The sequence below is a fragment of the Bos indicus x Bos taurus genome, chromosome 27 (genome assembly GCF_003369695.1).
Source record: "Bos indicus x Bos taurus breed Angus x Brahman F1 hybrid chromosome 27, Bos_hybrid_MaternalHap_v2.0, whole genome shotgun sequence".
Taxonomy (NCBI): domain Eukaryota; kingdom Metazoa; phylum Chordata; class Mammalia; order Artiodactyla; family Bovidae; genus Bos; species Bos indicus x Bos taurus.
In genome coordinates, this window is record NC_040102.1 from 35991029 (window position 1) to 36012658 (window position 21630).

General features: G+C 53.6%; 1 protein-coding gene across 1 annotated transcript in view; it reads left to right on the forward strand.

Moving 5' to 3' along the window:
• The window catches only part of GPAT4 (glycerol-3-phosphate acyltransferase 4), a 31954-nt gene extending 11485 nt beyond the window's left edge, over positions 1–20469 (forward strand). The window contains exons 2-13 of the mRNA XM_027529757.1: positions 2409–3353; positions 10920–10989; positions 11121–11421; positions 12104–12178; positions 12930–13019; positions 13157–13250; positions 13897–14012; positions 14736–14791; positions 15185–15270; positions 18421–18549; positions 18633–18712; positions 18892–20469. Of these exons, the coding sequence (XP_027385558.1) occupies positions 3189–3353; positions 10920–10989; positions 11121–11421; positions 12104–12178; positions 12930–13019; positions 13157–13250; positions 13897–14012; positions 14736–14791; positions 15185–15270; positions 18421–18549; positions 18633–18712; positions 18892–19000 (1371 nt within the window). The 5' untranslated portion in view covers positions 2409–3188 and the 3' untranslated portion in view covers positions 19001–20469. The remainder of the gene's footprint in view (positions 1–2408; positions 3354–10919; positions 10990–11120; positions 11422–12103; positions 12179–12929; positions 13020–13156; positions 13251–13896; positions 14013–14735; positions 14792–15184; positions 15271–18420; positions 18550–18632; positions 18713–18891) is intronic.
• Positions 20470–21630: the final 1161 nt, after the last annotated feature.

Consider the following 21630-nt stretch of genomic DNA (forward strand, 5'->3'; position numbering starts at 1 on the left):
GCCACACAGTGCAGCAAAAAAACCCCTGTATTTCCCAAGTCAGAAGTGGAAGACAGATACGGTATATTCTCACATAAATGTGGCGTTCAGAACATATGCACTTGCAGAAACAGAAGAATGGTGGTTACCAGGGGCCAAGGGGTAAGACAAATGGGGAAATGTTGGGCAAAGCGTAAATACTTACAGTTTTATGAAATGAGAAAGTTCTGGGATAGTGATTACAGTTAAAAGTTGTTGAGAGGGTAGATCTTACATGGTCTCACCACATACACAGAAAAGGTGACTCTCTGACTAACACTCTGCTGCTGCTGCTAAGTCACTTCAGTCGTGTCCAACTCTGTGTGACCCCATAGACGGCAGCCCACCAGGCTCCCCCGTCCCTGGGATTCTCCTGGCAAGAACACTGGAGTGGGTTGCCATTTCCTTCTCCAATGCATGAAAGTGAAAAGTGAAAGCAAAGTCGGTCAGTCGTGTCCGACTCTTAGCGACCCCATGGACTGCAGCCTACCAGACTCCTCCATCCATGGGATTTTCCAGGCGAGAGTACTGGAGTGGGCTGCCATATCAAATCCTGCTTTGGCTCCGCAGAGTTGCTCAGTGTTAATGTGTCGGTTTTGTCAGTTCAGTTCAGTCACTCAGTCATGTCCAACTCTTTGCGACCCCATGAATCGCAGCACACCAGGCCTCCCTGTCAGCATCACCAACTCCCAGAGTTTACCCAAACTCATGTCCATCGAGTTGGTGATGCCATCCAGCGATCTCATCCTATGTCGTTCCCTTCTTCTCCTGTCCCCAATCTCTCCCAGCATCAGGGTCTTTTCCAGTGAGTCAGCTCTGCATGAGGTGGCCAAAGTACTGGAGTTTCAGCTTCAGCATCAGTCCTTCCAATGAACACCCAGGACTGGTCTCCTTTAGGATGGACTGGTTGGATCTTCTTGCAGTCCACGGGACTCTCAAGAGTCTTCTCCAACACCACAGTTCAAAAGCATCAATTCTTCGGCGCTCAGCTTTCTTCACAGTCCAACTCTCACATCCATACGTGACCAAGGCTATGGAAAAACCATAGCCTTGACTAGACAGACCTTTGTTGGCAAAGTAACATCTCTGCTTTTTAATATGCTATCTAGGTTGGTCATAACTTTCCTTCCAAGGAGTAAGTGTCTTTTAATTTCATGGCTGCAATCACCATCTGCAGTGATTTTGGAGCCCCAGAAAAAATAAAGTCTGACACTGTTTCCACTGTTGCCCCATCTATTTCCCATGAAGTGATGGGACCAGATGCCATGATCTTTGTTTTCTGAATGTTGAGCTTTAAGCCAACTTTTTGTCAGTAAATCAGGGGAAATAAAAACAAGAGTTATTTTTTTCCGTTATACCTAGATTTCCTTTTCCCCTGCAATTCCATCTCTAGGAGGTTATCCTGAAAATATATTTGCACGTGCATTTTGTATGCTGAATCACATAGACAGGTTCATTGTATTGTTTATAACAACAGAAGGGTAGAAACATTGGTGTCCACCCTCAGGAGAGAGCTGTTAACCGATTCACGGAGCATTCTTACAGCTGAGAACTGTGCACCTGTCTACAGGAAGGGAGCTCCGTTGGTATGGAGGCAGCACTGTCCCAGGACGTGTCGAGCCAGGAAATAAGACAGAAAGCAGTGTTCAGCACGGGCCCTCCTGCTGCCTGGGTGGCTGGGGCAGGAGCGATTCCTAACGGTGTCCCAGGGTGTGCGGGAACGTCTCAGGAAGCATCCGGAGTGTCCTAATGTTGGGGCTGCTTCTGCGGCCCAGAGCTCCAGGCAGTGGGGGACAGTGAGGAGGCCCATCTTCTCCTTGGAGTGTGCCCTCTTTATCTCTTGAAAGGTGTCTTGTGTCCATATATTTTCCTTAATTCATTTTTTAAATTTGAGGTCTCTAATGATTTTTTTTTTTAATTGAAGTATACTTGATCTATGGTGTTGGGTTAGTTTGTGCTGTGCAGCAGAGTGACTCAGTTTAAGCATATACATACATCTTTTTCATATTCTTTTCCATTATCGTTTTATCAGGACACTGCATATGGTTCCCTGTGCTGCGTGGTGGGATCCTGTTTGTCCATGTAGTGGTGGACAAACCACTACATGTAATGGTTTGCATCTGCTGAGCCCAGACACGCGTGTGTTTCCTATTAGAAAAGTGTGAGTGGCCCCAGCGGTACTTAAACCATCGGGGTTGAAACCTGGATGAAACGCCTGCGGTTTTCGTCCACGCCCGCATGTGCTGCCTGTGTGCGCTGCCTGGTCCCCTCGACCTTGGGGATGAGAGGAGCTGGCCCTGGCCCTCGGCCCCCACCCCCAAGCGCAGGGCGCCCTCCCCTCGGTGCCGTTTGTGTCGCATGCCTGACGGTGTTTCTGTCTCCTCCTCCAGCTTCAGCAGCATGTAAGCAACTTCCTGCCAAGACCCCAGGTCACCGCCGAGAAGAGGGCCTGAGGGAGGAGCATCCAGAGGAGCCCAATGCCAGGCGTGCCTGGGATCACACTCCCCGCGGGCAGTATGAGCCATTCCCTGCCAGTGCCTCTGTGCCCCTGGCAAGGCCTGTAGCTCTCCAGGGCGGACGGTCCCAGGAGCGGTGTGCCAGGAGCCCCCAGAGGAAGGATGGAGCCAGATGTGAACACAGTTTTCAGCTTATGAAGGAGTTTTAAGGAAAACAGTTATTTAATTTCCACTTATTCACGTTCACAAGACTTCTGTGGGAAGTGCCAGCGAGTCGCACCTCCCCACACCCACCTCTGGAGTTATCAGGCTTTTTCTGGCAGCATGTTGAACTCTTCTTGGTACTTCTGGCAATGACAGACCTTCAGGACAGATTTATCTGCTAAATGCTCTTGGGCAGGAGATACAGGGAAACTTCTGGAAGCAGTGCCAGCGGAACAGAGCCCAGAGTGCGCCCGGGCCACCCACTGGCTGGGCTGCCCCACCTGGCCTGAAGACTGAGCCCGCCCCGTCTGCCTGCAGCCTGTCTCCTCCAGGGAGGCCCTCGGGGCCCCCTTCAGCTCTCACCCTCTGCCCAGTCTCCGTTCCAGCCGTCGAGGGATGCGAACTTGGGAATGGAGTTGGCCCTCCCCAGCCCGGTGCTGACGGAGAGGACCATCTGAGGCCAGCTTTGTTCGCGGGGAGGAGGGCGCTGGCCTGGCCTGCATCCCCACCATGTTCCTGCTGCTGCCTTTCGACAGCCTGATTGTCAGCCTCCTGGGCATCTCCCTGACGGTCCTCTTCACCCTCCTCCTGGTTTTCATCATCGTCCCCGCCGTTTTCGGAGTCTCCTTTGGTATCCGAAAGCTCTACATGAAAACTCTGTTAAAGATCTTTGCGGTGAGTATGCTATCTACAAATGGTTGCTTCCCCAAGGAGAGAAGTGCCGTTAGCCAAAAAAAAAAAAGAGTTGTTTCTGTCTGGTTGATTGTGAGCTCTCAGAGGGACGTGGAGAGTGTTGGTAGAGTGCGAAGGAAGTGGCATTTTGAGCAGAAAGGATAACTAACATGAGCTTGTGAAGCCGCAGCAGTCTTTTCCTTTGAGCTCAGGTACTGGCATGTTTGGTCCGTCTGAGCAGAGGGACCACACCTGGCCTGTATGTTTCAAAAGGAGGGACTTAGAAGCAGTCACTGCAGGACGCCGCCTGTGATTATGTAACAGATGCTGAAAGTCAGAGCTGCTGCTAGCGTTTTCCCTCACTGATAAGTATGGGAGGGTCTCTTTTCTGTTTCAAACATTTATCTTAAATAGGTTTTTAGACGTGAGGCAAGAAGAAGTCACAGAAAAGGGCATTTGAAGAATTGTGCTAGTTTCTTTAAGACAGAGGAGAAGAAGAATATTTCCCAACATATGTCAGAACCTAAGTAGTTAGACCGCTGAACAGAACTGGTCATGGGGTTAAGGAAATGGGCAAGAAGTGGTATTTCCTGGAAGTTGGTCTGTGCTGTGAGCTTTTCAACATCTCTTCAGAGGTTTGGTAATTGATGAGCAGTATCTGTTTTCAGTAGTCCCCAGATCTTCAGCTATTCTTTTCCACGGCTGAGACCATGTGTGATTGGGGAAATGCACTCCTAATAGTGAAAAGACTGCAGGTGTATTTGTTCAGGTAGTATCTTATAGTTCAGAAATACTTTCACTTGCTGTCCTTTGGTTCTCTGTAGTTCTGCAGTGGACCAGGGTGTCTTATCAACGATAGATTTTATCAGTGAAGAAATAGTGATTCAGAAAGATGAAGTGAGCCAGATGAAATGCTCCATTACAGCAAAAAATATTTCTACATATATTATTGAATCTTGTGTTTCGATATTTAATGTTTGTGTAAGAATATAACTTTTTCACATTTAAAAAATTGAGGTGAAATTGACACTACAGAAAATTAACCATTTTAAAGGGAACAGTTCATCGGCGTTTCCCGTAGTCACAGGGTTGTATGACTGCCACTCTGTGAAGTTCCACGGCCTCTTCATTAGTCCAGAAGGAAACCCATGTTCATTAAGCAGCTGCGTTTCTGTCTCCTCCCCGCAACCCCCGGCATCTGGCAACCGTGAATCTGTGGTCTGTCTCTGGATTTACCTGTTCTGGGTATTTCCTGTTAACGAAATGCTATAAAACGTGCTCTCCTGTGAGTGCTCTTGTGCAGCGTAACTTTGTAACACGTGTCAATACTTTGGTCTTCGTGGCCGAGTAATATTCCACCGTGTGTTTGTACTAACGTGCTCATCCACTCCTCCACTGATGGGCTGTTCTCCACCTTTAGGCTCTTGTCCGTAGTGAGCTATGGTGTGCTTGTACTTACTTGAGCACTCGCGTTTGGTATGAAGATTTCTGAGCGCTCCATATGGTCTCTGGGGGTGTCTGCTACTCAGAGAATGCTCTGAGACCAGCAGTCAAGTGTCACCTAAGACATTGGAAATGCAGGCCTACTAATTAGCATCTGTACTCCAAGAAGCCCAGGTGCACAGTAAAGTTTGAGAAGTGGCAATCTAGTCAGTCATTAGTATTTGTTTTACTTAATTATGAAATGTAATCTTCTTGAACTTTAGTCCAAGAAAGTCTTCAGTAGAACCCAGGGTTCCTGTGAACCAAGTAACTGCCCACACCCACTTGCTCCTGGAAACCGTGCATTGGTATGGAGCGAGTCAGGCAGCTGATAGCTTCACGGTCATGGCAAGCTTTTATTCAGGTTTATTTAAGCAAGCATAGACCTACGGGAATCCTTATTTTTAAAACAGAAAAATAGGAATAATCAGATCAGAGTCCTTTTGTAGTAGCTAAACTCTTAAAATTTGGGTCACTTTGGGTGAAGAAGACCTAGAATCTGTGTACATTCCCTATTCCATTTTGAAAACGTCTCCTCAAATCAGTATTTTAAAGTTCCATGGGACAGGTATTCCTGAGCTGTCAGAGACTGCTGACCATATCTTGAAAATTACTGGAAATGGAAGTCGTGTATGCGTGTTTGTGTGTGTGTGTGTGCACGCTCATTGGTGACCTCAATATTTCAGATGTCAGGATCTCAGTTTGTACCTTGTATTTCCTGGAGGTGTGTGTCAGGCACTCGGAGGGTTCTGGGTATCCCAGGGCTCCTGTCCTGTCGAGCTTCCTGGATGATGACGACCACTTGGCTGTGAGCCCAAGTAAGGGGTGGCTGAGGAAGGGCTGATGTGCACCAGCAGGGGCAGCAGGCGGTTCTGCAAGAGTGGTCCTTTCTCACCATCTGAGCAGGGTTGTTGCTCTGATTTGATCTTGGTGGACATTAAGAACTGAATGCCATTTTTATCAGCAGGAGTGTGAAATACAAGTTGGATTTGGCCAAACTGATTTTAGATCTTGGAAATCCATCTGTGTATCCATGTATACATCTAAAATACACCTGAACTTGTGGGTGCTTTTAATAAAGACAGCACCTTTAGTTGCCTTTTTTATCATCTTCATCCCTTCGTAAGCTGGGGTGCTCTGTGTGATTTTGCAGTTGGAAGGAGGCTTAGAGATCATCTTCATTTTGTGGGTCTCTTCCTAACTACGCATCTGAATCACCTGGGGAACATTTAAAAAATAACTTGTTTGGGAGCACTCGACTACCCCCTGGAAATTCTGGTCTAACTGGTTTTGGTGGGCATTTTAAAAAAGCTCCCCCAGTGACTCTTAACATCTACCATCGTGAGGTGGAATCTGATTGACTTCCTCCAGAGTGGGACCCTGCCGTGGTGAATGTTTCTAACCTACAGAACATGGTGGCCTTGGCTCTGTGTGACCTGTGAGGTTAGGGTGGAGCAACAGCACAGCTCCCATCTGACTCTGGAGACTTGCCCTGGAGCCCAGCCGCCACGCCACGAGGAAGCCCAGGCCCCGTGTGGAGTTCTGGCTCCCAGTTCTGGGGAGGCTGTGATGACAGGCTGATGGCACCAGCCACCACCCTCGGGAGCCCACGGGCCTTCGTGGAGTTTCAGCCCCTGCCTTCAGCCTCCACCAGCCCATGCCAGACCCTGTGCGGTGTGCAGATTCAAGAGCAGAGTCAACGGTGGTAGTGTTTTAAGCCAGTGAGTTACGGGGTGGTCTGTTCCACAGCACTAGATAAGCAGACAAATAACAATAGTTTTGTGTTACCTTTTGGTTGTGGTAATATTTTATGGCAGTCTTAGCAGCCTGTGCATATAATTTTATGTCTACATTTTCTTTTACAATCTTATCAGCCAGTTGTTTTGCACATTTTACTAGATAATCTTCATAAAGATGAATCAAGCTCTTGTCTGGTAGCCTGCACAGTGTAAACACCGTGCTTTTGGAGGACCCGAGTCGGTGCAGCTGGTCTCCCATGATGGCTCACCTCTCCGCATACCTTGGTGTCCCTGCCCGGGGGCTGGAGGGATGCGTAGTTGGTGTCTTTCCTCCTGGAGGACAGCTTGCAGGTCCTGTTAACACTGAGTGGAAATGCTTTAGTTTTCTTAATGTTTGAGCTTCAGGTTTATTACACAGCACAATGGTGGTGATATTGTTTGGGGTACAATTCCTAGAAGTGGACTTTGAACTCAGTTGAGAATGATTTGGGAAAGGAGTGAAGAAAGTCTGTATATAAAGGAGAAATATGAGGGTGGGAAAATGACTTGAGGTTTTTGCCCGATGTGAAGGGATTGACCAGGTCAGAGGAGGCGGCTGTCCTGTGCTTTGACATCAGGCTGCACAGCAGAACTGGTTGGAAACCAGTGATGGAGGTGAGCAGGTCAGAGAGGCTGGACAGGCGGCGGCACTGTGGTGGGTAGGCGCGACCCTTTTGACGGTTTTCTTACCAACTGTGAAACTTGACCTAAGTCCTCAGACCCGGCAGTCTGCTTCCTCCAGGGAGTGGGAGCGTGGTGCATGCCTCCTTCACGTGGTGCAGGTCCAAGAGGGGATGTGTGTCAGCGGTACCCCCTTCCTGCCCCCATGGGAAGGGTGATTCCAGTGTGACTGGGGGGAAGTAGCTCAAAGGACGAACGGAAGGAGGTGAGAGAGAGATTACGGCAGGGAGGGTGCTCAGAAGTGGTTTTGGAGACCTTGATGAAGAGAAACCTTGGTCATTGGTGAATTAAACCCAGTCCTTATTGACTGCCTACTAAGTGCCGCACAGCACTTGATCAGACTCCGCTGCCCCGCACGTCTGGGTGGATTCTGGCTTCTGCCCTCTGAGGCAGCTATAGTTGAGTAGGAAAGACTGATGTCTGCCTACAGAACCGATTCAGAATGTGATACCAGTTAAAATATGCAGGTAGGGATGAGCTCTGATTGCAGGAGTTGGGAAGCTACCGTTTCATCTAAGATTTGGCATTTGAATGGATTTACAAAGGAAGCAGCGCTCTAGGAATGCAGTGGGTAGAGGCGAGAAGGGGCAGTCTGGTTTAGAGACAGCGCCTGGTTCAGGAGAGGAGAGCCATCGGGTTCCTGGAGGGGCTGAGGTAGCTTATAAAACCGGCTGTTCTTTAGGCTTTGAGAAGCCATTGAAAAGCCCCTGAAGGCCCAGGCCAGGGGATGAGACCAGTGTGCGTCATTTGGCTTGGAGGGAGGAAGGAGCACGGTGGGACCTGTCGCACCTGTGTAGGTAAGAGAGGACGGTGGTGGCCTGACTCAGGCAGCTGGGGAGGAAGTGTCCGGGGTGGGCTGAAGGACTGGGTGGACAGATGGGCAGCTTGGGTATCCCAGGAGGAGGGTGGGTGAGGGGGGAGCACGGTGGGGTCCGGGCGTGTGCATTTGCCTCTCCCTCTCACACCAGATGTGAGGGCGGAGGGGTGCAGACACGTGGTCGCGACCAGCAGGTGATCGAAACGTGAGGTGTGAAGTCAGGATTGTGAATTTGATGGCAGCTACCAAGTTATTCCCTCATAGCTCAGTTGGTAAAGAATCCGCCTGCAATGCAGGAGACCCTGATTCGATTGCTGGGTCAGGAAGATCCTCTGAAGAAAGGAAAGGCTACCCATTCCAATAGTCTGGCCTGGAGAATCCCTTGGACTGTATAGTCTGCGGGGTCGCAAAGATTCAGACACTTTATCACTCACTGAGTGATTCTAGCCAAAGCAGGGATGGAAGAGAGACTTGTTAAAAGATGCTATCTCTGCCGGGGAAGTGGGAGAGGGTGGGGTGCTGGGAGCCTGGCTTCTCTGGGGGCTGATTCTTGGGCATCCACAGTCCAGTCGGGGAAGGTGCGGTGCGGGCCGGCTGGAGAAGAGGGGAGGTCTCACTGAGACGAGGCTGCAGGGGCTGTCTGGCCTTCCCCGGGTGCTGGGCTTCTGAGCGGCAGCGCAGCAAAGTGACTAACCAGCAAAGATGCACCCGTCACCCCGCCCACCTTCTAAGGGTCTGGCCTGCCTGACCTGCCGAGAGCTGTCTTGGGTTTGGTTGACAGGGCAGCCTGTCTGTGTCCCTAACAGTCTCTGTACAGGAGAAGCTGAGAAGGGAATAATTAAGTAACGTGACCCTGAACAGGGACTCAAGTGGCATGTTGGATCAAGGGAAGGAAGAGGAGATTTTGGGGAAATGAGCTCTGGACCTGGGGTTCTCACTTTCATTCTGGATATCTGCACACGCTACTTCTTAAAAGTGAGGCTCAGAGAAGCCAGGCGTGCCATTCTCAGATGGTGCTGATGCCAGCACCCCTCCCAAGTCCCTGCGCCTGGCGAAGCAGCGGTCACCGGGTGCCGGTCCCAGGCGGCCCCCGCCCCACCCTCTGCCCCACTCTGCTGACTTCATCCTTCACACAGACGCATTTTGTAATGTCCCCGAAGTTTGGAAAAGCAAAGCTAGAAGTACAAAGCAGGAGGACAGGGGGATGTTTACCATGGAGCCAGAAGCCACAGGCTCGCCGAACCAGCATCTTTCCAGTTAAAGCAGAAACCACAGCCTTCTGGAACTTTGCATCCTAAGTCGGTGCTCACAGATGTCTGTTCTGGTGCTCCGGTGGCCTGAGGGCATGTGCTCCCTACCTGTTACAGTCCAAGCCAGACGTCAGCACCGAGGTTCTTTGACTCGGGCTTCAGCACCGAGGCAGTCTGGGCCAGAATGGAGACGTTCTGGGCGATCGAGCTGTGTCTTTGTACCAGGCTTGCCCCTTAATCGCCTCTTCCCTAGATGGCATTCCCAGATGGGAGTTCATCTTCCTGCACTGCAGCAGTTACATTTACATTTTCTTCTAGAAAAAACGTCCCCCGCGCCAGAATCCATCAGGGGCTAAGAACCTGACGGGTCATGTGCGTTTTCCCGCCTCAGACCTTAGCGTGGGTGGCTCTGTAAGCGGCCCGTCTTCTCTGGACCGTGGCATCTGAGAGGTTTCCACACGCGGTCAGATTGCTGATGAGGCGCACGCTCTGCTGCTCGCTCCGCCACCCCGCTCACGCTTCAGGCTCTGCCAGCAGGGTCTCACAAAGGCTTTGGGCTCTATGGATTCCGCAGCATCGTGGAAGGACAGGGTTCTTCTCTCTCTTGCGTAACTGTGGAGACAGAAGTTTGAAAGGACACCTTTAGAATGGCAGTTCTATGTCCTTGCTCGTCGCCATCCCGTTGCTGGGCAGGTGGGAGCTGGGGTGCTCACCCCTCCCTGCTGCTAGTAGGAGCCGCCCAGCCCCGGGTTCTCAGGTGGCACTTAAAAGGGTTCTGATGAAGGGCGAGGGGAAGAGAATCTTCCCTGCAGTCCGTGTTATTTTATTAAAATGAGGGCACTGGGGGTTTGCAGTTTCCGAGTCTGTCACACACAGCCTCTCGTGTCCTCGTGAAGGGGAGGTTGATGTACCTTCCTCCAGTTTTGTGGATAAAAAAGACCAGCGTGATGGGATGAATTGCTGAAGGCACACAGAACTCTCAAACTTGGGATTCGAACCTAGTTTTTTTTTTCAACGCTTTTTTTTTTAATTAACACTAAGCTACTTTCAAGCTTTTTCTGTCAAATTGTGGTGTTTCCCGTTAGAGATTACTCAGAGGGTGAATGGACAGTCCACATATACATAATATTTAAATCTTTTATCAACTCAAAAGCTAAAATCGTTGCCTTCTTGGAATAACTTGGGAGGTAGGCAGTACCTTCCCAGACGCTTGGCTTAGCAGTTGGTGAAGAGCTGTCGTTTGGCAGAAACGAAGGAACCAGCGGGGTCTGTGGACAGGCGGCCGGCGGGCTCCTTCGTGACCCAGGAGGCAGAGGGGGCGAGCCCCAAGCTCTCCTGGCTCCTCAGTTCGCAGCTCTTGACCGCCAGCGACGAGGCTCTCAGTCCAGGTCATCAGGGACAGGTCTGCCCGGAGGAGAGGGCTCCGAGCTTCCCCAGAGCCCTCGCTCCCGGGTGCAATCTGATCTGGGGTGACTGGGCTTGAGGCTGTCACAGACTGGAAGTGGAGGAGCCCCCTGAAAGGGGAAGGGGCTCACCCTATGTGTTGCTGTTCCCCCTGCAGTGGGCTACCTTGAGGATGGAGAGAGGAGCCAAGGAGAAGAACCACCAGCTTTACAAGCCCTACACCAATGGTAAGACAGGGCCCCGGCTCCCCCCTGACCTCCACTCCACCCCTGCTCCCTGCAGCAGGCAGGGAGTATGCCCTGGGCATTTCTGATGCCCTTCTCCCAGCAGACCACCTGATGAGACTGTTCTGTTGCAGGAATCATTGCAAAAGACCCCACGTCACTAGAGGAGGAGATCAAAGAAATCCGCCGGAGCGGGAGCAGTAAGGCCCTGGACAACACTCCCGAGTTTGAGCTCTCGGACATTTTCTATTTCTGCCGGAAAGGAATGGAGACCATCATGGACGATGAGGTGACCAAGAGGTTCTCGGCAGAGGAGCTGGAGTCCTGGAACCTGCTGAGCAGGACCAATTATAACTTCCAGTACATCAGCCTGCGGCTCACCGTGCTGTGGGGCTTGGGCGTACTCATCCGCTACTGCCTCCTGCTGCCGCTCAGGTGAGGCCCGGCCCCCACCCCGTGCTCTCACTTCAGAGGAGGGTGGTGGGCGGAGTCCTCCCATTGGCCAGGCAGTCCGGCTCTCGGAAGGGTGCTTGTCCTTTAGAAGGGTCCTGGGTTGTCTGCGTAGCAGACAGAAATAAGAAATAGTTGAGTTTCTGAAAGACAGATCGCTTGTCTGGACGGACTAAGCCCAGGGACGGGAGCCCGGTGTTCTTTGTGGCCCCTCCCCGGGCCTGGCTGGTCCTTTGCTGCAGCCTCCTCTCCAGGACAGAGGCGTATTGATCCCGGGCCTCTGTGCACAGGCTGTTCTGAGGAGGCCTTGCCGGCTGCTGGCACCTTGGACCCTACTTCCTGCTGCTTCACGGAGAAGCTGTGCTTTTGCCAGGGGTTAAAGCCAAGGGGAAGGGTGAGGCTGCAGGACAGCAGGTGCCTGAGGGCAGCACGGCCAGCCATCGGCTGCCCTATCCTTCTGGCCGCTGCCCAGTGCCTGAGGCGGGGGTGTCAGTCGGCTGAGAACCAAGTCCATGGCACCCTGTCTTGGGACAGTGAGCGGCCCCGGTTCCCCTCTCGGCGGGAGCCCCGTGTGGGCCAGCGATGGCATCTGGCATTTTCACACATTCAAGTCTACACTTGGGGCAGGAGTTTGTCTGCTGTGTTGTAACTTGTCTTCTCGTTACAGGATAGCTCTCGCTTTCACGGGGATCAGCCTCCTGGTGGTGGGCACAACGATGGTGGGGTACCTGCCAAACGGGAGGTGAGCGGAGCGTGGGCGTCGGACTCTGCGGGTACCACAGGGGGCGTGGGGCGTGGCCCAAACCACAGGCTCTTAGATGGAGTCAGTAGCTCCATGGTAACTGACTCGGCAGCAGAGCTCTGTTCCCCCTCACTGATCTTATCTGAGACTGTTCTTTTTGCCCTCCAGCGCTCGCATTCTTCCAGTTTTAAAGACAAAACAGAGAAACCACAAAATGGTAGTGTCCAGGGCTAGCAGGCTTTACAAAGCAAGTAGTTGAGTTTTGAGCATTCTACTGTGTTGATGAATTGTTTGTTGAGAGGGTGAGAAGTGTAGGTAGGTAGGTCCTTTTTGTTTGCTTTTTCCTTTTTTTTTTTTGTTTTTCGAGAAATGGGCTCCTCCTGGGAAGTTCTGGGGCTGGCAAACCTCTCTTCTGCCCCAGCTGATGGGGAGGTTTGACTCTCTGGCCTCCGCCTGCCTCTGGCTGTCATTGGCAAAGAATCTAGGGGACTCACCTTTGCTGGAAATTCTCGGGCTGAGACTTCTGAGTCCATCACCCGCGGTGAATGTGAGCTGTTCTCATCGTTTCTTCCTTTGTCTGTAGACAGAGAGATGCTAATGCTTACCGTAGACACTAATAATTATAAAAATACTTTTATATACAGTTGTGAAGGGCGCAGGCAGCAGTGGTTAGATGGTTAGACCTGGCACCCTTTGCTGACTCCTTGTGTGCGTGTAGGTAACAGCAGAGCTCTCTGTCGCATTGTCGCAGGTTCAAGGAGTTCCTGAGCAAGCACGTTCACCTCATGTGCTACCGGATTTGCGTGCGCGCTCTGACGGCCATCATCACCTACCATGACAGGTGAGGGTCCACGGGGGCTCGGGGTGGCACGGGGGGGTGGCGCTGCCGGAACTTGGGGGGCTGGAGCCCCGGCCAGACGCATGTCCAGACGCATCATCTCACGCAAATTCCCATTGCTCCTCGAACCTTGTGAACAGGAAGAACCGGCCTAGAAACGGCGGCATCTGTGTGGCTAACCACACGTCACCCATTGACGTCATCATCCTGGCCAGCGACGGCTACTACGCCATGGTAAGGCCTGCCTCCGAGAGTCCTCTGGTCAGGGCTGGGAGCTCTGTCTCCAGCGGGTGAGCGGGCAAGTGTGCTTTCAGACCTGGGCCCCAGCCTAGGCTGTTGCCTTGGTTTCCGTGGCCTCAGGGGCTCCTCGGGACCTGGGTGCTGTGAGCCGAGTGGCTGAGCGTGTGGGGAAAGTGTAGGTGGGCAGTGGAAAGGGGGGTGGAGGTGGGGAGGGGGGTTTTCTTTTTTCCCCCAGACTTTATACTTTTTGTTTTGTGTTGCGGTATAGCTGATGAACAGTGTTGTGGTAGTTTCAGATGAACAGCAAAGGGGCTCAGCCATACATATACATGTATCCATCTTCCCACAAGCCCCCCGAGAGGGGATTTGAAGGGATGGGGCGCAGAGGCCTTGGAGAATCCATGCAGGGAGGGCATTTGAACATGGGGGCTCCGCTTCACGGTTCTTTGTAGGGTTTTCAGTTGCATATCTGCTATCACAGGTTAGAAGGAGAATTTAAATTCAGAGAGTCTAACTAATGGTGGTTTCTGAACAGTAAGGAACCTCTGGTTACCAGTAAAGCGTAGGGGGAGGGGGGTTGGGAATCGGGGACTTTGTGTGAGGATGGTCTCGCTCCCCTTGCCCCTTCCTCTGCGAGCAGGTGGGGCAGGTGCACGGCGGCCTCATGGGAGTCATCCAGAGAGCCATGGTCAAGGCCTGCCCCCACGTCTGGTTCGAGCGCTCCGAAGTGAAGGATCGCCACCTGGTGGCCAGAAGGTAAACGATGACACACACGCACACAGTCTGATTTTAGGGCAAGTCGTGCCTCTGGCCTTCTCTACTGAGCCCGGCTGCCTCCATATCCGAAATGTGGAATATAGAGAGTATGAAAACTCTAGTGCTGTTAACAAGTTAGTAGTGTTTTTAACCTTTTTTTTATTTAATTCCTTGAACCCATTGTCATAGCAGCCTACGAACTTTTAATGTGATTTCAAATCTCAAAGTGAGTTCACTGTCACACGTGGAAGCACACTTCCAGCAATAGAATAAAGCGCAGCTCTGTTTTCAAGGAAAATAAAAGGCAGACGCGGCACAAGTGATGGTGAGAGGCCCGCTCCCTAGGGCCAGTGGGCTGCCCAGAGTTCCCTGCGCCGCGTCTCGGGGCTGCAGGCCCACCCGGCACGGCCCTAGGAAGTTGGGGCAAGCGTTTCTTGAGGCTGCTCTGGCGGGTGAGCCTGTTAGGGAGTCTCAGATCAGAGCTGCAGCGTCTACACTCAGACTCAGGCGCTTCACTCAACAGCTGTTAAATAGTAATCAACCCGGGTTCCCTGTCCTTAGGCCTTTTGTCTATTAGATCATGGGTTTATAAAAGGGTCGTGTTCATTAGCCTGCCTTCATACCGCACCCAGCATCGCATCTAGACAGGGTATTGACACAGATGTATGGATGGTGATGGACGTGAGGCTGTCTGGCCCTCCCCTCCATTTCTCTCTTCTGCAGGCTGACCGAGCATGTGCAGGATAAAAGCAAGTTGCCCATCCTCATCTTTCCAGAGGGTAAGCTGCTGTGTGGGGAGGCCGGGCAGTTAGGGGAGTCCAGGGCTGTGTTGGAGGAACCTGTCTTCACCACCTCAGCTGGGGGCCCTTTGGGCTGGTCCTGGAACTGGAAGCTCAGGGGACTCAGTGTGGACTGCGAGTGCTGTCGTGTGGCACCCGCTCTGGACTCCCCGGGGCCCCGGGGGGTGGTCCCGTAAGGAGAAAAGAGGAAGCAGTAACAGTGGTCTGCTTGCCTCTCTCCAGCGTGTGTTCCTGCGCTGGGGAGATGACAGGCTTATCCTCTCAGAAGAGCTGTCAGAGGGCTTTTACTATTCTATTTAATCCATAAGCTATTACTGATCTCTGGGGTAAAGGACCGAAAAGAAAAGCATTTTACCCTCTTCTGCATTTTAGGAACCTGCATCAATAATACATCGGTGATGATGTTCAAAAAGGGAAGTTTCGAAATTGGAGCCACAGTTTACCCTGTTGCTATCAAGGTAGGAGCCCTCCGAGGGCCAGTGGTCCTCACCGCGGCCGCTGCGAATGGGCGGCTCCAGCCCACGCCGCAGAGCATTCGGGGCTTGGCAGATCTCCCCACGTGTTCCTCTCTGTTCATAAACCCAGCAGCTCGGAAGACACTCCACCTGAAGGGGGCTTCCTGTGGGGCGGGGACGCCCGGGGGATCTGTGCGTTTGCTTGAAGGTGCGGGTGGGTGGGCATAGGACGTGTGTCCTTGTCACTGGAGAAGGAAACGACTCCTCTGCTTTGGCTCACGTGGCCACTCATGAAAACAAAGGGACCTCAGGAGCCTGTCCCGTCTGCCCCACCTTGCAGGAGCTTGAACCTCTGACTGTTCAGACTCGCTTAGAAAGAAGGGGCGCACTTTGCCGGGTTTCCTTTTTCCCCCTTCTCTCCCCTCCTAGCCCTTTGTGCTTATAAATAGATGTACGTTATTATTCCTAAAAGAATGCCAAGTTACTCACATTACTACCTCTAAAAATACACAGCCTTTGTCACTATGTTTAAAGTATTTAGGTTGACAGATCAGGGTAAGGGTGAGCTTGAGTCAGAGTGGTGGTTAGGATTTCATGGGCCTCGGTCGTCTGTAGGGATGGTCCTTGTTTTCACCTGGCGGCAGCTGGGGAGGCGGCGTTGCCCTGGGGGAAGCGCAGGCTCCCAGGCCACGTCGCTTTCTCAGGGAGGTGACAGGCCAGGGCTGGCTGGGAACGAGCGGCTGCAGGGTGACTAATGGGTCCCGGAACCAGGGCTGCCGGGGAGTTGTTGAGGATGCTGGTCTGGAGGAACAGGAGAGGCTCTGTCCGCAGGGTCTGCCGTGGTGTGAGAATGGGGAGCGTTGCCGTGGCACACGTGCCGTCCTGCAGTGTAGCATCCTGGGAATCAGGGCCTCCCCCTGGGTGTCTGTTAAAAACCAGCTGCTGCACAGAAGCCCTTCTTCCTCGCTCCAGAGTGTTGGGCGTGTTTTTTCGGTTGCTGTGTGCACAGGCTTTCTCTAGTTGTGGTGAGCGGGGGTTCCCCTTCCTTGCGGTGTGCAGGCTTTTCACTGCAGCGCCTGCTCTTACTGCGAGCACAGGCTCTAGGTGCACGGGCGCAATAGTGGAGGCTCCCAGGCTTAGTTGCCCCGCGGCACGTGGGATCCTCCCGGACCACAGAAGTGGAGCCCGTGTTGCCTGCGTTGCCAGGTGATACCCATGGTGCCTGGAAGCCCCAGCATTGGGTCTTCGCAGCTGTGTCAGCGTCAGCTGGTGGGGCTATGCGCATGCCCATTGCTGGGCACCACGCCCACAGTTTCAGAACTTGTGTTTCGACCCCATCCTGGGTGCTGCTGGTGTTGCTGCCTGGGAATCTCAGTGAGACGCTGGCCTTGGTGTTTTCAGTGTGGACCCTTGGACAGCTGCCTCCTCTCTGGAACACGGGCACAGCCATTTTCCTCCCATCCGAGGCTGAGGAAAGCCCACGTGTGATTAAGAACTTCTGCCTCCCAAGTAGTCTTCTAGTTTTTGTAAAGCCGTCATTGGTAACCAAACTTGCATAACTTCAGCAGTTTCCAAGCTCTCCCTGCATTTCCACCAAAAGGAAGGCATTGTCTGATCTGGAGGAATGTATTGCTGATCTGAGCGTTGGCCTTGCTTTTCTCTCCACGGTGTCTGCCCAGCGTGGAGCAGAGACTCAGGCCTCAACAGAGGGCTCTCACATGTGAGGTCAGGGTTTCTCTCCTGTCCTGCTGCGTGAACTGTGGCAGTGTTTCCTTCCCATCCCACATGAGATCCGTTCTCCCACATTTCCTGGTGGTGGTGTAACGTGAGCCCAGTACGCCTTCAGGGCTACATCTCAAGTTTTTAGTTTCTATGAGTAAGCCTGAGTGCCTTCATTTCTGTAGTCGGGTCTGCAATTAGGCACAATTCTCTTAACTTTTACTCTGAGAGTCATAGAATGCCGGCTTGAAAGTCCTGAAAGAAAAGCACGCAGTTCAAACCCAGCCCCCCCAAGAGTAAGTGGCTGCGCTCGGGCGTCTCGGCCAGTGTCCCTTCCTGAGGACTCCAGGGGCGCCCGCTATGGTGGCCACCGAGTCTCGTGGGGTCTCCTTTGCTTTTTCACTCGGATCCTGGGCGCTTGAACTGCAGTCACTCTCCATCTAGCGTCGCGTCTGGGAGAGCCCCAGACCCTGTGGCGGCTCAGCCCTGATCCTTCTCAGGCTTTCTCCTTGAGGACGCGGCCCTGCTCGCTGCCTCTGTGTCACCTGCCATCCCGCCTGCCCCGCTGCACTCGTGTTTGGGAGAATGTGGGTCACAGCGGTGGCTGCGTCGCCCACGACATGCCCCTTGCCGGGGCCTCCACCAGAGGGGCGGGCAGGGGACAGCGTCCGATGGGCACTCCCCTGGGGAAGGCCTCTGTGCCCGGCCGCCCAGGTGGCCTCTTGGCTTCTCACGGTCAGCGAGCCCCGTGAAGGGTCAGGACAGAAGCAGAACTTCCTCGCCATCTGCTCCTGGGTCTGGGCCCCAGAGGTGGGCTTTGAAGGCTGGCCGTCGCGTAAGGAGGTCTCTCTCTCTGGGGAGCTGCGTGTCGAAGTGCTTGTGAGTGTGTGACGTGACGGGAGCAGGTGTGGGCACTCTGGTGATTGTTGACTCGGGGCTGGATCTGTGGAGCCGTGGTCCTGTCCTCTGCGCGCAGGTCGGCTTGAGGACCTAAACAGTAGATGCCGGACGCCTGTGAGGGAGACAGGACGCGGCAGGGAAGAGCCACCTCCCTGCTCTGCTGAGGAGGCAGACGCTGCTGGAGGCCAGCGGTGCCCAGGGTGCACTTACTGGAGAATGTTGGGGTCGTAAGGCGGGGAGCCGTGTCCTCCTGCTGACCTCACCCCGGCTGGGGGGCAGTGTTCGGAAAGTTTGCTGTTCACACACACACACACACGTAGAGCCTGTGCACACACGCACACACTGTTGATACACACAAACACGCACGCACACACTAGAACTTGTTCACAGACCCATGCAGAGCACTGTTGACACACGCACACAAGCAGCCTGTTGACATGCATACTGTTGACACACACACATATGCGCACACACTGACACACACTCTTGCACGTGTGCACGCACACACACACACCCCGCCCTGTCGCCCCGCAGTATGACCCGCAGTTCGGGGATGCCTTCTGGAACAGCAGCAAGTACGGGATGGTGACCTACCTGCTCAGGATGATGACCAGCTGGGCCATCGTCTGCAGCGTGTGGTACCTGCCCCCGATGACCAGACAGGTGGGTGCCCAGCCTGCTCCCAGGGCCCCCACGCTCTGTGCCCCACGCCCAGCTCAGGGGCTGGCACACGTCCTCTCTTGCAGGCAGAGGAGGATGCGGTCCAGTTTGCCAATAGGGTGAAGTCTGCCATCGCCAGGCAGGGTGGCCTGGTTGACCTGCTGTGGTGAGTCGGGCCGGGCTCTGCTCACCGGGTCTGCGGGTGGGATTTCTGAGGCGGTTGCTGCCAGCTCACTCCGTCCACACAGACGCCCCCTCCCTGGGTGTGGGGGGTGCACAGCTGGCCGGGGGCAGGGTGGGCACGGGCTGCTGCTCAGGTGCTCAGCCCTGCCATGCTCTCGTCAGGGACGGCGGCCTGAAGCGGGAGAAGGTGAAGGACACGTTCAAGGAGGAGCAGCAGAAGCTGTACAGCAAGATGATTGTCGGCAACCACGAGGACCGGAGCCGGTCCTGAGCCCGCCGCCGCCTGGACCGGCTCCACGCAAGGACTCCAGCGTCCGAACCGCCCAACCGCCCCGGGACGAGCCACCTTGTGTCCCTTTCCGCTGAGTCCATTGGAGGAATGCCATTAAAGTCCCTCCCCACTGAGCCCAAGCGGCCTGAGTGCTGGGTGGGAGCCCACGTCCCTGCAGGGGCCTGGGGTGCCATCTGTCTGATGCCCGTGTGCAGGGGACTTCGCCAGGCAGTGCTGCCCCAGGAGCGCCCGGCCTCGGGGCCAGACTCACGGGAGAGACTGTGTCTGCAGGGCTAGGGGAGTGCTGTTCTCCCCCCGAGGGGCCGGCGCAGCCGAGACTGGTCCCCCAGCTCAGTGGCTGCCATGCTCGTCTGCCCCCAGACTGGGGGGTGGGGACGCCTGCCTCCCTGGGTTGTTGTGAAGGAAGGGCGGCCAGCCCAGTGTGGTGGTCCAGGGCCGGGAGGGGGGCGGGTGAGGGAGAGCCGGAGCCACGTCGGGGTTTGGGGTTCGTTCCTGTGAGTCAATAAAGTTGTCTTTGACGGTGACTGAATCGAGGGGTTTCTCCCTTCACCCTCTCTCCCCCAGCTGTGACCCTGAGCAGCGGGTTTCTCATCAGCGTTGTGATTCTCTGAGTTAACCAGCACGGGGGCTTGGCTTCCAGAATGGGGGCTTGCGGTGTTGATAAGAAGGTGAAGCCCCTGTCAGATGTCTGCTGGGAAGAAGGTGAAGCCCCGTGTCAGATGTCTGCATGTCTCTGGGTGACTTGAAATCCCCAGCACTGTTGAGATGGTGTTTCCCCCAACGTGGGTGCTGCGGGGTTGAAAGTGTGTGACGTTGCGGGGTAGGAGACGATCTGGAAGTACAAGTAGGGGGATCCATGCTGAGATCTGGGGACCAGGCGGGAGCCGGGACGGGCAGGCATGTGGCTTCGTGCAGCCAGAAGGAAGCTGTTGGTCTCCCTTGCCCAGCTGTGGTCCCTGGAAGGCAGGTCCAAAGCCAGGCCCCTTCCCGGTGTCCATGTACTGGCTTGACTGGGTTCAGCGCTCAGGATAGAGCTGCCTCTCCCCCGACTCATCCGTCTGTCTGCGCATCTGCACCCCCCCCCCCCCGCCCTGCACTGGCACAGCAGCCCCCGCACCTTTGGGGGCCTTGCAGCAGCTGTGGGGAGTGTCTCCTGGCCAAGCCGTCCTCTGGACTCGATGTGGGGAGGTGGTGGCTGTGGAGCCCGGCTCAGGGGACTCCAGACTAGCAGCGGCATCTCCTGTGACCTCAGTCTGACTCTCAGCCTAGCTGCCCCCTTCCTCCCTGAACAGTCTCCCGTCTCCTCCCACACATCCCCCGCCAACCAGTGAGGAGTTCTCTTTCTGCTCTATTCTTCTCAAACCAAAACACTGTTTTAACAGTAAGAACATCCTCCTATGAACTGTTGTACAAAATGCAAGAATAAATAGTGATTTTTTAGACTTTTATAGACAGTACTGTTTGGTGGTTTAAAAGCTCTCTGGAATGATCTTCGCAAAAATCAAGTTCCCTTTTGGAAAAGCTTTCTGCCACTTAGTGCGTTTGCTTCGTGATTTTCATAGGTCCTTGGAAACATGTCGGTTTTCGTTTTCTCATGTTTTTTTCAGCACATTACTTTGTTGCTGATGACACAGCAGAGATTATTATAAGAACCTGATCTAGAATGGCTGTTATGTAAAGAAATACTTGAGACTAACAATTATTTTTACTTTTACCAACTGACAAGGGATGGGAATTAACATCCCTATAAAAAGAAATCTCTGAAACTTCTATATAGTGCTTGTTATAAGCGTATAGACTCATCAGACTGCTCCGTCCTTTTAAACTGGGGACCCTGCTGCCCCCCAGGTAGTCATCAGCTATTCATAATTGATTTGGGGTAACTGAGTCAGTCGGTCATGTGGGAACCTCTCGACACTCGGGAATGAGAAAAGAAACACGTGGAGCAACGAGATGTACAAAATGCACCCGCTCCCGGGACCCCGGCAGCCGTGAGGCCTGTTACCAGTGGGATGAGCGCTGGCTAGCTCCTAATCCCACCTGTGGACCTGCTGCCGGTTTGCCGTTTGGGCCTTCTCTGGGTCTGTTCTGACCCAGAACTAGGGACTTGGGCTGGATGACCTCTAAGGCCCTTCCCATGTCTGAAATGCAATTTTTAAATCTGTTGTTCAGACTTCAGCTCTGAGCTCTGAAGTCGTCTAGGTTCCGTCATAAGTGAGCTTGGATCCATTTGGTTTGTGCAGAACATCAGGCTAGCGAAACTCAACCCCTTCAGAGAGTGTCACATGTGTCAAGGAGGATCCCAGGGTTTCTGGTGGTCGTGGGGCTGGGTGGATTTGATTGTGGATCTTGGAAAGATTTGTTTTCACTAAAATGTGAGAGACTCCTTCCTCAGCTGTTTGGAGAAGGAACTTTGTGAAAAGGCAGGCAAAATGCCCTTGAAGGGAAGCCCCATATAGAAGTCTGTTTCCAGGCCAGGGCTCAGCGAGCAGTTTGGGATGATGTCCAACTCGGGGACCTGATTCTTTACTGGGTCGGACCCCGCTCCAGGTTGCTGCCCTGCAGCCTGATGTGAAGGGGTGGGGCGGGGAACTGCTCCGCAGAACCCT